Source organism: Schistocerca gregaria, chromosome 4, assembly GCF_023897955.1.
Source record: "Schistocerca gregaria isolate iqSchGreg1 chromosome 4, iqSchGreg1.2, whole genome shotgun sequence".
Lineage (NCBI taxonomy): Eukaryota > Metazoa > Arthropoda > Insecta > Orthoptera > Acrididae > Schistocerca > Schistocerca gregaria.
Window position 1 is genome coordinate 402,410,337 of NC_064923.1, and position 15,680 is coordinate 402,426,016.

Sequence of the window (15,680 nt, forward strand, 5' to 3'; positions counted from 1 at the left end):
GTGTGTGTCTGTGTGTGTGTGTGTGTGTGTGTGTTTGTATACAGGGTGTTAAAAAAGGGACGGCCAAACTTTCAGGAAACATTCCTCACACACAAATAAAGAAAAGAAGTTATGTGGACATGTGTCCGGAAACGCTTAATTTCCACGTTAGAGCTCATTTTAGTTTCGTCAGTATGTACTGAACTTCCTCGATTCACCGCCAGTTGGTCCAATTGAAGGAAGGTAATGTTGACTTCGGTGCTTGTGTTGACATGGGACTCATTGCTCTATAGTACTAGCATCAAGCACATCAGTACGTAGCATCAACAGGTTAGTGTTCATCGCGAACGTGGTTTTGCAGTCAGTCGAATGTTTAGAAATGCGGAGTTGGCAGATGCCCATTTGATGTATGGATTACTACGGGGTAATAGCCGTGGCACGGTACATTTGTATCGAGACAGATTTCCAGAACGGAGGTGTTCCGACAGGAAGACGTTCGAAGCAATTGATCGGCGTCTTAGGGAGCACGGAACATTCCAGCCGATGACTCGCGACTGGGGAAGACCTAGAACGAAGAGGACACCTGCAATGGACGAGGCAATTCTTCGTGCAGTTGACGATAGCCCTAATGTGAGCGTCAGAGAAGTTACTATTCCACAAGGTAACGTTGACCACGTCACTATATGGATAGTGCTACGGGAGAACCAGTTGTTGCCGTACCATGTACAGTGTGTGCAGGCACTATCAGCAGCTGATTGGCCTCCACGGGTACACTTCCGCGAATGGTTCATCCAACAATGTGTCAATCCTCATTTCAGTGCAGATGTTCTCTATTCGGATGAGGCTTCATTCCAACGTGATCAAATTGTAAATTTTCACAATCAACATATGTGGGCTGGCAAGAATCCGCACGCAATTGTGCAATCACGTCATCAACACATATTTTCTGTGAACGTTTGGGTAGGCATTGTTGGTGATGTCTTAATTGGGCCCCATGTTCTTCCACCTACGCTGGAGCACGTTATCATGATTTCATACGGGATACTCTACCTGTGTTGCTAGAACATGTGCCTTTACGACTCAACATGTGGTTCATGCACGATGGAGCTCCTGCACACTTCAGTCGAAGTATTCGTACGCTTCTCAACAACAGATTCGGTGACCGATGGATTGGTAGAGGCGGACCAATTCCATGACCTCCTCGCTCTCCTGACCTAAACCCTCTTGACTTTCATTTATGGGGACATTTGAAAGCTCTTGTTTACGCAAGCCCGGTACCAAATGTAGAGACTCTTCGTGCTCGTATTGTGGACGGCTGTGATACAATACACCATTCTCCAGGGCGCATCAGGGATTCCATGCGACGGAGGGTGGATGCATGTATCCTCGCTAACGGAGTACATTTTGAACATTTCCTGTAGCAAAGTGTTTGAATTCACGCTGGTACGTTCTGTTGCTGTGTTTTTCCATACCATGATTAATGTGATTTGAAGAGAAGTAATAAAATGAGCTCTAACATGGAAAGTAAGCGTTTCCGGACACATGTCCACAAAACATATTTTCTTTCTTTGTGTGTGAGGAATGTTTCCTGAAAGTTTGGCCGTACCTTTTTGTAACACCCTGTATACAGTGGGCAGTCAGCAGTCCAATGACTTTTTGGCAATAATTTCAATGAGATATTCCAGCTGCTGTGTTCCACTGGTTCTTTTCCTCTTGACAGATTCGTCTATTATGATTAGACCGTTACGACTCAGAAAATTAGTGAATTAGCATTCCTCCTCAGATTCTGCTAGCTCTGCAGCTGTAGGAGGTGGTTATGAGGTCGATGTTCTAAACTACAAGCACAAAGGCGCACAGTGGAGTGGGTAAAATTCACCCATGTTAATTTACAGTGTTCCTGTAGTGAAGTTGGCAAAATTACCAATATAAACTATTTACCATTCCCTGCCAAGTTGACAGTTGTTCATTCAGCTGAACAAATCTCTCATTGACGGCCTCATAGCTTCCTGTTCACTGATGATACGGTGCAGGTATGGCCACGCTGCCTCTGTGAGGCTTCGACGGCAGTCATCCAGTCTCGGTCATACCTTCCCCCCTCCCCTCCCCCGCCCACCAGTTCTCCTCGGGCGTCAGTGTTTAAACAGCCACGGATGAGCACTTTGGGCTGTGTTGGGGGCGTGGCCAGCAGTGGCGACGTTCGTCAGCCTGTGTGTGTCGCCAACGCCGACTCAAAGGAAGGCCTCGGCACTTGTTCGTGACGTCACGTCAGCTAGGCACAGCCAACGCCAGATCTGTAGCAGGCGTACTCATAATGGTGGTGTCTCCTTCTCTGATGCAGGAAAATGTGAAACTATTGGCGGTAGTTGATCAACACACACTGTGCAATTCATTACACTTCTAAACAAGTAGTGCACTCCTAAACTTAAATTTCCACCTGTTTTAAGGACTGACATACAAAAACAACTTCATGGTCCAGAGGCAACAGAATTCGTGCTTCTTTACCTTATTTGTAAATCTGAGGAAGTTACATTTGTACTGGGTTGCTTTTAAAGGAAACTGTGAACATATTGGTGCTCTTTTTTAGGTATCTTGGTTGACCGTGGGTGGAGGAGCACTGAATGTTAATGAAATATCTTGCGATTGTACACGTTTGGGGATGGGATGGGGGACAGAAGAAGAGGCAAAAAAGAGATACTTGTTTCATCAAATAAAATTTTTTTAGCTTATAAAGTTTCTCTTTTTAGTTGCAAGAGGGGAATATTTATCTTTCTAATGTGCATGTTTAAAAAAGTTTAAGCTCAGCAGTATTTTCAATGTATGAAGCTATTTTGTTTCCTGTTTAGAATTCCTTTCGTTGAAAACGACTGTAATCTATTGACTGGCAACAGTTGGACATTTACACATGTAAATTAGTTCACATTTCCAGTGACGATGTCAAACGAAAATAAATAAATAAGTAAAAGAAACGAGTTCATTGTAAGGGTTTTGGGGTAAGTTTCGATAACAAAATGGATCAAGTAAATATAGTTACTTGAATGTTAAATTTCCGAAGCTTGCAATGGGGCAAAGCATCTTCTCATATTGCTCTATGTTTGTTTCGACAGGATTCAGTAATACTGAACTATGATCTTAATTTGTAGCTTTACGATAGTAAGAAAATCTTTCATCTAAATAAAACTGCAGAATCCAAAACAATACCAAACATTTTGTCCGAAAATAAGAGATTTATAGTGATAAGCACGCCCAGGCGTTTCTGCCTGCAACAGACCTGGCGTTGGCCGTGCCTAGCTGACGTGACGTCACCAACAAGCGCCGAGGCCTGCCTTTGAGTCGGTGTTGCTCATAGTGGCGCCCGTTTGCGTCCAGTCTGCAGGAACTCGGTTGTCGCTGGACCAGTGTGATGGCTGCGTGGTGTAGTGTGTGGTCAGTAAACATCCCTAGTCCTACACTTTCTTCCTTTTTTATGATCCAAAGTGAGTTTCTGAAAATGTGGCTTCGTCTTTCTGAGGAAATAAAGTTACTATTTCCGCTGGATGGACGCCTGGCTTAAATGTTCCGTAATTTTCCCCTTTTTTTAGTCATTTTTCTTTCTGTGGATGGAAACTGAAATTTTTCTTTCAGGAGTCGTGGACAGTTTCCCTCATCCAGTTATGCCTGGAGATTAAAAAGTCAGTATAAATTTGAAAACTGGATAAATCACGGAATAATATAGATAGAGAGGTACAAATTGACACACATGCTTGGAATGACATGGGGTTTTATTAGAACAAAAAAAAAGTTCAAAAAATTTCCGACAGATGGCGCTTCATCTGATCAGAATAGCAATAATTAGTATAACAAAGTAAGACAAAGCAAAGATGATATTCTTTACAGGAAATGCTCAATATATCCACCATCATTCCTCAACAATAGCTGTAGTCTAGGAATAATGTTATGAACAGCACTGTAAAGCATGTCCGGAGTTATGGCGTCGGATGTTGTCTTTCAGCATCCCTAGAAACGTCGGTCGATCACGAATACACTTGCGACTTCAGGTAACCCCAAAGCCAATAATCGCACGGACTGAGGTCTGCGGACCTGGGAGGCCAAGCATGACGAAAGTGACAACTGAGCACACGATCGTCACCAAACGACGCGGGCAAGAGATTTTTCAAGCGTCTAGCAATATGGGGTGGAGCGCCATCCTACATAAACATCCTACGTTCCAGCAGGTGTTTATCAGCCAGGCTGGGGATGGTGGGATTCTGTAACATATCGGCGTACCTCGCACGTCACGGTAGCAGTTTTGCTGTCCAGCGCCATCTGTCGGACATTTTGTGAACTTTGTTTTTTTTTATTCTAATAAAACCCCATGTCATTCCAAGGATTTGTGTCAATTTTTACCTCTCTATCTACATTATTCCGTGGTTTATTAAGTTTTCAAATTTATACTGACTTTTTGGTCACCCGGTATAACGCGTAAGAGAATATAGCTGGTGTCCGCCCCATTAGTTGAGTGGTCAGCGCGACGGAATGTCGTGCCAAGGGGACCGGGTTCGATTCCCGGCTGCGTCGGGGATTTTTCTCCACGCAGAGGCTGGGTGTTGTGTTGTCCTCATCCACGTCATCGTGTTGTGTTGTCTTCCTCATCCTCTCATCCACTGGGGTGGCGACAGGAAGGGCGTCTGGCCACCCCTAAAATTAACCTTGCCAAATCAAACCAAAACAATGCCGACCCTGCGGAAGTGCGGGACAGAGCCACAAGGAAAGAGAGAGAGAGTGTTTAGCCTGTCTCTCAGTTTTATTGCTCTCTCTTCGACAAAGTCAGCAGGAACATTGTCGATACCTGGGCCACATTAATTCTCTACAGAACTGTTCCGAATTCCTGTTTTAAAATGGATCTTCCAGCTACTGTTACTAGTGAAGCAAAGTAAATCCAATGAACAGATAGAGATATCCCGTCTAATATAAAGGACCAGTCTGGGCATGTAAAGCACACAATCTTCACAGTGAACATAAGCAGGAACTGAGAACTTGAGTGATAATTCGACGGTGTAGTTCAGAAACTGTACCAGCGAACGTTATCATCTGTTATCAGTATCCAACCCGATAGCTGAGTGGTCAGTGCGACGGAATGCCATGCCAAGGGGCCTGGGTTCGATTTCCGGATGGGTCGGGAGTTTCATCCGTTGAGGGATGGGGTGTTGTGTTGCCTTCATCATCATCGCATCGTCATCGCGCAAGTCCCCAAAGTGGCGCCAACTCAAAAGACCTGTACCAGGCGAGTGGTCTATCCAACAGTAGACCCGTAGCCACACGACATTTGATTTTGACTGTTATCAGTACCATCTGCACCGCCGTGGTACCATCATTTCAGCTACAAAATGATAGTATACGTGTTAATTGAAGGGAAAAGATCTTCCCTACGGCTGCCTCCGAGATATTGTGGTGTATGTGGTTGCTGGATGTTGTCCTGTTGAACTATTTGAGAAATGTTGAGAATGAGTTATAGACTGCGTAGACTTGCTTCCCGTAAGTAGTGTTTCCCAGAAAAATTCTCCAGGTTTTAGTCGATGGTTAATCCCCTGTGTGAAACACCTCCTGTAAGGTTATATGCACGACTGCTTATTAAATAACAAATAATGCAGATTCCAGTCATAAAACAATGTTATTTTCTTGAATAACAGGACAAATAAATAATATCTCGTTGGATAAAGCACTACTACAGTTCATTACAACCTCCTTACTATTTTGCTAGATGCCCATTTTGAACGATTTCCAGACCAAGTAACATTGGGCTGTAGAAAAAATTATGGAAATGAGGTCTCTGCCGCCTCTGGAGCTTGTTGTTAAAAAAACTGTGCTGAAAGAAAAGTTAACCCTTGAAAATAGTATTATTAAAGATTTGCAGATATTTACCAATGGCATCAGTCTGACAGAAAGGGTGTGATAGTGTTGAAATTGAATGATGTCAGACCACATTTATCAACTGTTGCTGGAGACCAGTGTGCCCGACATTCGAAGAAGTTTCAATTGTCACTTGTAAGCTGAAAAGGCTGCTCGGTGATGCTGTGTTTCAGAATCCTCCCCAACGGAAGCAGTTAAGGACATCACAGACACAGCAGACGTGGATCTGGGCACCCTTCTGGACACTGGGGACAGCACCGCAGTGTTGGCTGTGCCAGGCGACACTGCCACCACCACTTCCACCGCCGCCACCACCTCTGCCGCCGCCACCACCTCTGCCGCTGCCACCACCATCTCTGCCACCGCCACCACCACCTCTGCCACCGCCACCACCACCACCACTTCTGCCGCCGACGCCACCACTTCTGCTGCCGACACCACCACCTCTGCCGCCACCACCACCACCTCTGCCAGCACCACCACCACTTCTGCCGCCAACGCTACCACTTCTGGTGCCGACGCCACCACTTCTGGTGCCGACGCCACCACTTCTGCCGCCGCCGCCACCACCTCTGCCGCTGCCGACGCCACCACCTCTGCCACTGGCACCACCTGCCAAACTCCTGCTGCTGCTCTGCCCATGACTCCTCCACCTTATGAAGAAATTGTCTCTCGCATGCGGTGAGTTCCCTTTCCACACACACACACACACACACACACACACACACGCACACACACACACACACACACACACACAGACGGGTGCCTGTGCCTGTGGTAGATAAGAGATAAATATCGAAAAGCAAAGTGTAAATCCTAAGTCTAGATTTATCCACAGGATTGGGAGGTTGTATCATGAGAGACAGGTTAATTAAAACCAGATTTTTAGGGAAAATAGTGAGTCATTGTCAACAGTTCAGTGATTTATTCTCATCAAAATCAGCAAACCAATGCCAACAATAATTCAAGCAACGTCATACACAGAAAATCTAGTGTCAGCGAGAGAGTATGACTGCCCTGAATGTTAACACTATATGTCAAAAGAGATGAATGTCCAACACTCCTGGTGCATTGGAAGAGTGTAATAGGGGCCAGACAAACACATTTATGAGACCATTTGGGGTGCTTGGCAGGAATGAGAGAGGAGAAAGAACCCAATAATTTGCCATAAAATTTCCGCTAGTATCAAGAAATATGCTCGTCAAGCACCAAACAGAAGCAAAAGTCAGCAGAGCCTCAGCTTGTCAGGGTGTGGACCACTCTTGTTTGCCTAACTGCCAGTGCCAGTAACCACATACATGCAAAGCAGAAACTCTGCCTGCTGTAGATAACGACTGTCTGTTCAAGCAACAGATTTAGAGTGCCTTGAGCACCAAAAGTCCACAGTTATTTGTGGTGTACATTCCTGTCTCTGCCTTGCCCTACAGTTTTTACTCTCTACAGCTATCTCTAGTACTATGGCAGTTATTCCCTGATGCCTTCACTTACGAGTATAACCTATTAACTGACTCTTGTACTGGTCACCCTTTTCCAAATATCCCTATCCTCACCTATCCTGCAAAGATGTTCCAGAGTTCCTCAGTTAAGTGTTCACCTAATTTGAACATCCTTGAATAGCATCACAGTTAGAATGCTCAGATTCCCCTCTTGCTTTTACCGTAATCTATGATCCATTTTCATACAGTACTGTGCTCCAAACATACATTCAGATATGTCTTCCCAAAATGAAGGCATATCTTTGGTATCAGTAACTTTGTTTTGTGCAGAATCTCCTGTTTTCAGCATAAATTGGCTTCACAGATAGTAGAATCACTAAAATTCGTCTACTTCGTGTTTCTTAATTCTGATGTAAACTTTGCCACCAATATTGTTTCTCCGCTCGCCAATACTTTCCTCTTTCTTCTGTTTGTTAGTCCTAATTCAGTGCTCATTCGACTGTTCATTACATTCACCAACTCTGCTGATTCTTTCTCACCTTCTGCGAACACAGAAATATTACCACTGAATTTCATTAACAAAATCGGAGTACCATCTGGATCCTTTACTCCATGTTTAGCATCCTCAGCTTTGTCTTCTCTCCTTCTGCATGCTATTATTATTATTATTATTATTATTATTATTATTATTGTCAGCAATTTGAATTCATGAGCTGTTCAGCTATCGCAGTTGTTGGCCCTTGGTCGCTTCTGTAGTGTCTGGATGGCCTTCTTCTGGCACTCTCTTGTTACGACTCCTATCTCATGGATTACACAGACAAAAGTAGAAACTTCTTTGATTCCCATCTTCCCCAACGATCATGTAAGTTCCAAAGGAACGTTAACTAACCGTTCTGCTTTGTTTGTGTGTAAGTTTTCCAAATCAGCTTTCATGTCTTCTTCTGTCACGTCATCTGATACTTCCTCACATTCATAGACGTCTTTAATGTACTGTGTTCTTCCACCTACTATCTCCTGCACATTTAACAGTGGAATTCCTATCGAACTCTTATTGAGGCCTGTGCGTTTAATTTCACTGCAGGTTGTTCAGACTTCTCTGTATGCTGAATTTGCCCTTCCTATGTTCATTTTTTTCTAATTCTTCCAGCAATTATTCTACTTTTACTTCCCTCAAATTTGCGATTGATTTCATTCCTTATTGACCCATAATGCTGTATTACTGTCTTGTCCTTTTTCTGTTTGTCAAACAGAACAAGTATTTTTACCCATTTGCCAAGGGTTCTTCATTCTCCTTGTAGCTACATTTGTCTGTCAAACTTTGGTTATTGGCCTTTTCAGCGACATCAACTGGTGTTCACCTGAACTTCCAGCTATGGTATTCATTATCACATTATCTAGAGCCTCATAGAAGTGAAAATTCCCATTCCATTCATCAGTACTTCAGTATCTCATTTATTTACACATTGATACCTCATGACAATTCTCTTAAAATTCACTTCACTCATCATTATTAAATTATGATCCGATTGTACATCTGTTCCTGGGTACACCTTTATATTCAGTACCTGATTTTATAATGTGTGTCTGGTTGTGAAGTACTCCAGCTGGAACCGTCTTTGCCAACTATGCCTTCGCCTTCCTCCCTAAGAGCCGATACACAGAAACAGCCATAGGAATGTCCCAGAATAAAGAGTGTAGTCTTGCTGCAAGTCCGCCACCCAGAAGCTTGTGGAATGGTGGAGGAGGGGGCACTTGTAATGGTAACACTGACCACCTTAAATGGCAATTGATGCTAATGGCAAATCTCTGTGAGGAATTTTTGAGAAGTGACTGTGAGATAACCAAATGGGAACAGAACAAACAGACTGAAATTTGTTTCTGCAACACTCCAGCAGATTATAACCAACAGTAAACAGGTGGGTCAGGAACAGACATTCTCCCAGCACAAAAGCAAGTTGTTATAATATGTATTAATATCGGTTGCTTGCCTAATTAGGCATTCTTGTGTCAAACAATATACTAAACCGGAAGGCAGTGATAAGGCTAACATAGGCTTCCATCACTCTCTCTCTCTCTCTCTCTCTCTCTCTCTCTCTCTCTCTCTCTCTCTCTTTCTTTATATCTTTGCACACTAAAACACAGTAACCTTGCATATAAATGTACTATTAACTTGGAAGTCATATAAAAAAGTGGTCTGTGAAATAGCAAATGGTAAAATATGCCTCTCAACAATACGTACCTTAAATGAACTAGATGCAGCAATTTATAGAACCAGTCACCAACAAACATGAAACTAATAGCAGTACTAAACAGCGCAGAACATGAAATGATTCTGTTTTAAATCAGGGGGTCTATTAATGATCATACCCTTTAACATCATTGCTTAGTACAGGGTCAATTAGCCTGTGCATTGACCAACTTGCATTAGAATAGCTGACATGGTCAATTTTTTTCTTAAACTCAGTTTGAAGCAATTAAACAGAATGAAAATCAAACCATTTGGCTGTCTTCTAGTGTTATCAGAGCTATAACGTTACAACATGCATCCAGCAACCATAATGGGGCCACCCTATAGTGTGTGGGATCTTGGGTGTTGATGCATTTAACATATAGGTGAGCAAATTTTTCTCCATCAAGGATTAAGTACGTTTTATAGTGACGCAACAAGCAGATGCTCTTGAACTGTGTCCCGCAAGCATGCATAAGACAGAAAAAACAATTACCACAGCTACTGAAGAGCTGCGCCACTCAAATAATTCCCATTAATCGTGATTTAGAGTGTTTAGCCCGCCGTTAGTGAATCCAAAAACGACTCATATCAGATAGATTATATAATGGTAAGACAGAGATTTAGGAATCAGGTTTTCAATTGTAAGACATTTCCAGGGGCAGATATGGACTCTGACCACAATCTATTGGTTATGAAGTGTAGATTAAAACTGAAGAAACTACAAAAAGGTGCTAATTTAAGGAGATGGGACCTGGATAAACTGAAAGAACCACAGATTGTAGAGAGTTTCAGGGAGAGCATAGGGGAACAATTGACAGGAATGGAGGAAAGAAATACAATAGAAGAAGAATGGGTAGCTCTGAGGGATGAAGTAGTGAAGGCAGCAGAAGATCAAGTAGGTAAAAAGATGAGGGCTAATAGAAATCCTTGGGCAACAGAAGAAATATTGAATTTAATTGATGAAAGGAGAAAATATAAAAATGCAGTAAATGAAGCAGGAAAAAAGGAATACAAACGTCTAAAAAAATGAGATCGACAGGAAGTGCAAAATGGCTAAGCAGGGATGGCTAGAGGACAAATGTAAGGATGTAGAGGCTTATCTCACTAGGGGTAAGATAGATACTGCCTACAGGAAAATTAAAGAGACCTTTGGAGAAAAGAGAGCCACTTGTATGAATATCAAGAGCTCAGATGGAAACCCAGTTCTAAGCAAAGAAGGGAAGGCGGAAAGGTGGAAGGAGTATATAGAGGGTTTATACAAGGGCGATGTACTTGAAGACAATATTATGGAAATGGAAGAGGATGTAGATGAAGACGAAATGGGAGATACCATACTGCGTGAAGAGTTTGACAGAGCAATGAAAGACCTGAGTCGAAACAAGGCCCCGGGAGTAGACAACATTCCATTAGAACTGCTGACGGCCTTGGGAGAGCCAGTCCTGACAAACCTCTACCATCTGGTGAGCAAGATGTATGAGACAGGCGAAATACCCTCAGACTTCAAGAAGAATATAATAATTCCAATCCCAAAGAAAGCAGGTGCTGACAGATGTGAAAATTACCGAACTATCAGTTTAATAAGTCACAGCTGCAAAATACTAACGCGAATTCTTTACAGACGAATGGAAAAACTGGTAGAAGCGGACCTTGGCGAAGATCAGTTTGGATTCCGCAGAACTGTTGGAACATGTGAGGCAATACTAAAATTAAGACTTATCTTAGAAGAAAGATTAAGAAAAGGCAAACCTACATTTCTAGCATTTGTAGACTTAGAGAAAGCTTTTGACAATGTTGACTGGAATACTCTGTTTCAAATTCTGAAGGCGGCGGGGATGAAATACAGGGAGCGTAAAGCTATTTACAATTTGTACAGAAACCAGATGGCAGTTATAAGAGTCGAGGGGCATGAAAGGGAAGCAGTGGTTGGGAAGGGAGTGAGGCAGGGTTGTAGCCTCCCCCCGATGTTATTCAATCTGTATATTGAGCAAGCAGTAAAGGAAACAAAAGAAAAATTCGGAGTAGGTATTAAAATTCATGGAGAAGAAATAAAAACTTTGAGGTTCGCCGATGACATTGTAATTCTGTCAGAGACAGCAAAGGACTTGGAAGAGCAGTTGAACGGAATGGACAGTGTCTTGAGAGGAGTATATAAGATGAACATCAACAAAAACAAAACGAGGATAATGGAATGTACTCGAATTAAATCGGATGATGCTGAGGGAATTAGATTAAGAAATGAGACACTTAAAGTAGTAAAGGAGTTTTGCTATTTAGGGAGTAAAATAACTGATGATGGTCGAAGTAGAGAGGATATAAAATGTAGACTGGCAATGGCAAGGAAAGCGTTTCTGAAGAAGAGAAATGTGTTAACATCGAGTATAGATTTAAGTGTCAGGAAGTCGTTTCTGAAAGTATTTGTATGGAGTGTAGCCATGTATGGAAGTGAAACATGGATGATAAATAGTTTGTACAAGAAGAGACTAGAAGCTTTCGAAATGTGGTGCTACAGAAGAATGCTGAAGATTAGATGGGTGGATCACATAACTAATGAGGAGGTATTGAATAGAACTGAAGAGAAGAGGAGTTTGTGGCACAACTTGACAAAAAGAAGGGACCGGTAGGTAGGACATGTTTTGAGGCATCAAGGGATCACAAATTTAGCATTGGAGGGCAGCGTGGAGGGTAAAAATCGTAGAGGGAGACCAAGAGATGAATACACTAAGCACATTCGGAAGGATGTAGGTTGCAGTAAGTACTGGGAGATGAAGAGGCTTGCACAGGATAGAGTAGCATGGAGAGCTGCATCAAACCAGTCTCAGGACTGAAGACCACAACAACAAGATCTACGATTTAGTTTCGACCTCTATTAACAGAATGGCAAATAAGATTCGTTCCTGTTCTGTGTCTCTGAAAAGGAGGTAGGAAACACTCAAGGTGCGGCTAAGCGTGGAAACATTTTTCTACCACTAGCTACAGACGTGACAACATCCCACACTCTGACCTTCAGCTTAGCTGCTGGAGTGGCAGGTAACCATCCTGACATATTCACTTGCTATTTTCCTGTCATTTTGATTTAACATTCCGAATGGTTATCATGTAAGGGGTAGTATAGGTTAGAAGATTTATTTTTTGCAGTCCAGAAGGCTCATTCTAGACTGAAACTACAACCACTCTAACCTTTTAAACCGAAAATTATCCAACTTGGTCATCACTGGAGCAAGGAGAGAACTAGATGTGACAGTTGTCCGATAGCTCGGGGGTGAAACGTTAACTCTCCAAGGGGGAAATTGTGGTAAATGTAGGCTGAAATCTTGGTGGAAAGGACTTTTTATTTCTTCTGTGACAATTATCCTCAGGCAGATCCACAGGCAGTAAAAAAGTCATTAGAAAAATTCTGCCCTATAAATTTTGTTTCTACCTTAATTCAGTAGACTGTAGACCTAAAAGTGAAAACTTAAGGATTTGAAAATTTGTTATTGCTGGTTTTTCTGCTTCTCCAGATATAATTTCTTGTTTTTAAACAGTAATGACTTAATTGGGGCACTGAATGATATGTGAACTTGATTTCGTTGTGTATGTGACCACACTGCTACTTTTCCATACTTGCACGGTAGGCCTGTAACGCAGCTTCATTAGGACTGTGAGCTGCACACAGTCAGAGCCTGTTTTTGCGCAAGAAGCACACAATATCTCGCCAATTCATGACGATATGTGGGCGTCTGTGTTATTGGAACTTTGTTTTATTGCAGAAGACTTTTGTTGTAAGGTTATCGTGGTAAGTTGCAATTCGTTTTTGTTAGTACTATGTACACTTCATTGCGTGTTTTCATTGGTTTCTTGAACACGACTGCTAAACATAAGAAATGCATTCTCATTAGGAATGTAGTCTCCCACATCATCTAACGTTATCAGACTTGTACTGCACTCACTCACTCACTCACTCACTTGTTTAATTTTCTTCACGCCATTTTGACTGCATTTTCTTTGGTCATTGATAACATTTTCTTCCAGTGTTTGCCTTTCTGATTCGACACCGTGTGTTATTCGCGATTTACGAAAAATCTTGGCGGATGTTCGTGTTTTCTAATTGATATTGCGTTGTATTCTCATTTAAGTTATTATATATTGGGATGATACCTATGAAAGCATACTTAAGGAAAACTTCTTTATGTAAATAATATTATATGGAAAGTTATTTAGTCATAACGTTAACGGTGTAAAAAGAAAACCATTTTTGGTTAGATGCTGCAAGTCTGCGTTACACGTAAGACCCACACAAAAAAAAAAAAAAAAAAAAAAACAGATACTACAGCCACTGCTCTTTATTTACGACGTTAGATTTACAGACGGTGGATCTGGATATTATTCGAAACATTGCTTTGGATCAAAACAGAAGTTATTGAAGCGCAAATGAAACTCTGGGACGCGGTTCAGGTATTTCGGCTGTCAGCCATTGCAGCAACAGACGGCTTCCCTGTGTCTTCACGAGGCGAGATCGCCAATTGCTAGAAAGCTCAGAGCATCTGCTGAACAAACGTATTCTCCGTGTCGCTAGTCTAATGCAGAATTGGCAATATCGCAGAATACATTTGGCAACTACGTGATCGTCTATTTACTTTCCGGTCTGGTTTAGATTTGTCCTGCTAAATTCACTTGATATTTCGTTGTCATTTCCGGTATGTGATCTGACTGACTGTCGCTTCGGTGGGGTGTCAAATTTATTACCTGATTAGAGGGAGGTTAATCCACACAGAACATATAACTAATCCCATATTTAACGCTACTAAGTCTCTCTATTGAAGAAGAATATCGCAGTGAGAGAGCTAAATGGTAACGTGGCTGCTCTGTATGGGGAACGCTGCATTAGTTCTAGGTTCTATATCCAGTAAAAGCCTGAACATTTTGTCTCCTCTTCACGTAATCTGTTACCAAGTTAGAGACTTCCAGATCCAAAACCATTAAGGACATCTTAACTTAATCATCTTGAATATCATCGCAGTTTCAATTTGGTAGCCCATCGATCTAAAGGTGAAAAATTTAACAAACTATGACCATGTACACTACTTAAAATAATATTTTCCCGATTATACCGACACACATCTCAATTTTTTCGAATACGCGATTCCGTTGATTACTTGTGGCATTGAATAATTCCTTAGCTGTGTTTCTTTCCTCATTTAAGGCGCGCGTTCTTGCCCACAGAGTAAAAATCATAATGCGTGAGGTAACTGGCTCGTACCAAACTAGTGTGAGTGAAGAGAGATCAGTTATCCAAACTGTTTGCGAATATACTCCCTTCGTTGCTGCGCCACTCACTCCCGCGTTTTACTGCGCTGTAATGTCACTCGATTTCGACAAGGCTTTCTACAGGGTGAGCCAGCAGTGCCTTCTGAAAACAATGGAATTTCCACAGTGTTTTGCTGACATCATTGGTAGAATTTTGAAGAACTTTAGGTCTTCAGCAAATACGAATTCGCATCAGGTGCGAAGCTGAGCAACACTAAATCACGCATCGTGAATGTGGGGCGTGGGATATCTCTGTGAAACACACGAGACTTCAATGTGGTCAACCATATGCAAATTTTGGGTATCGATTACAGATCTGTTATAAATCGTACTACAGCTGCCAACCCTAGGAAAACAATTGCCCGCATGCAACCTACCGCCAGAAAAGCCAGACTTTGCAAATATGTACATGGTCTCTAACATCAACTGTATGGCACAAGTTTTACCCATACCACGTGAAACAGCAGCAATATTTCTCTCAGCTTTGGGTCATTTGGTAACTGGTGGTAATATTTTTAAGATTTAGTTCGACACGTTGACCCTCTCAGCCAGAAACGGGGTGGATTAAATCTCATCGACGTTGGGAGAAAGTCACCAGCTCTATTCGTGTGTTGCACATACTAGCTGTGGAAGAAGACACCCACGACCCTCATGTCCCATTTAGCAGGCGAAATTACTCCCACTGTCTTGCATCCACCCGTATATGTATGGCACGTCCCCAATGTGTTTTATCATTCTGAACAATTTCGATTCGAACTGAGTTATACTCAAACCAGAAGTTTGCCCGTCGAATATGGTAAAACTTAAGAACATGTACATGGAATTAATGGGAAGCAAAAGCACAAATGTGATTGTACAAAAGT

The 15,680-nt window shown here is 42.2% G+C and overlaps 1 protein-coding gene across 1 annotated transcript in view; it reads left to right on the plus strand.

Moving 5' to 3' along the window:
• Nucleotides 1–15,680, plus strand: part of LOC126267748 (pneumococcal serine-rich repeat protein-like) — a 28,668-nt gene that overhangs the window by 6,378 nt on the left and 6,610 nt on the right. Inside the window, exon 3 of the mRNA XM_049973052.1 lies at nt 6,039–6,546. Within this exon, the coding sequence (XP_049829009.1) occupies nt 6,039–6,546 (508 nt within the window). The remainder of the gene's footprint in view (nt 1–6,038; nt 6,547–15,680) is intronic.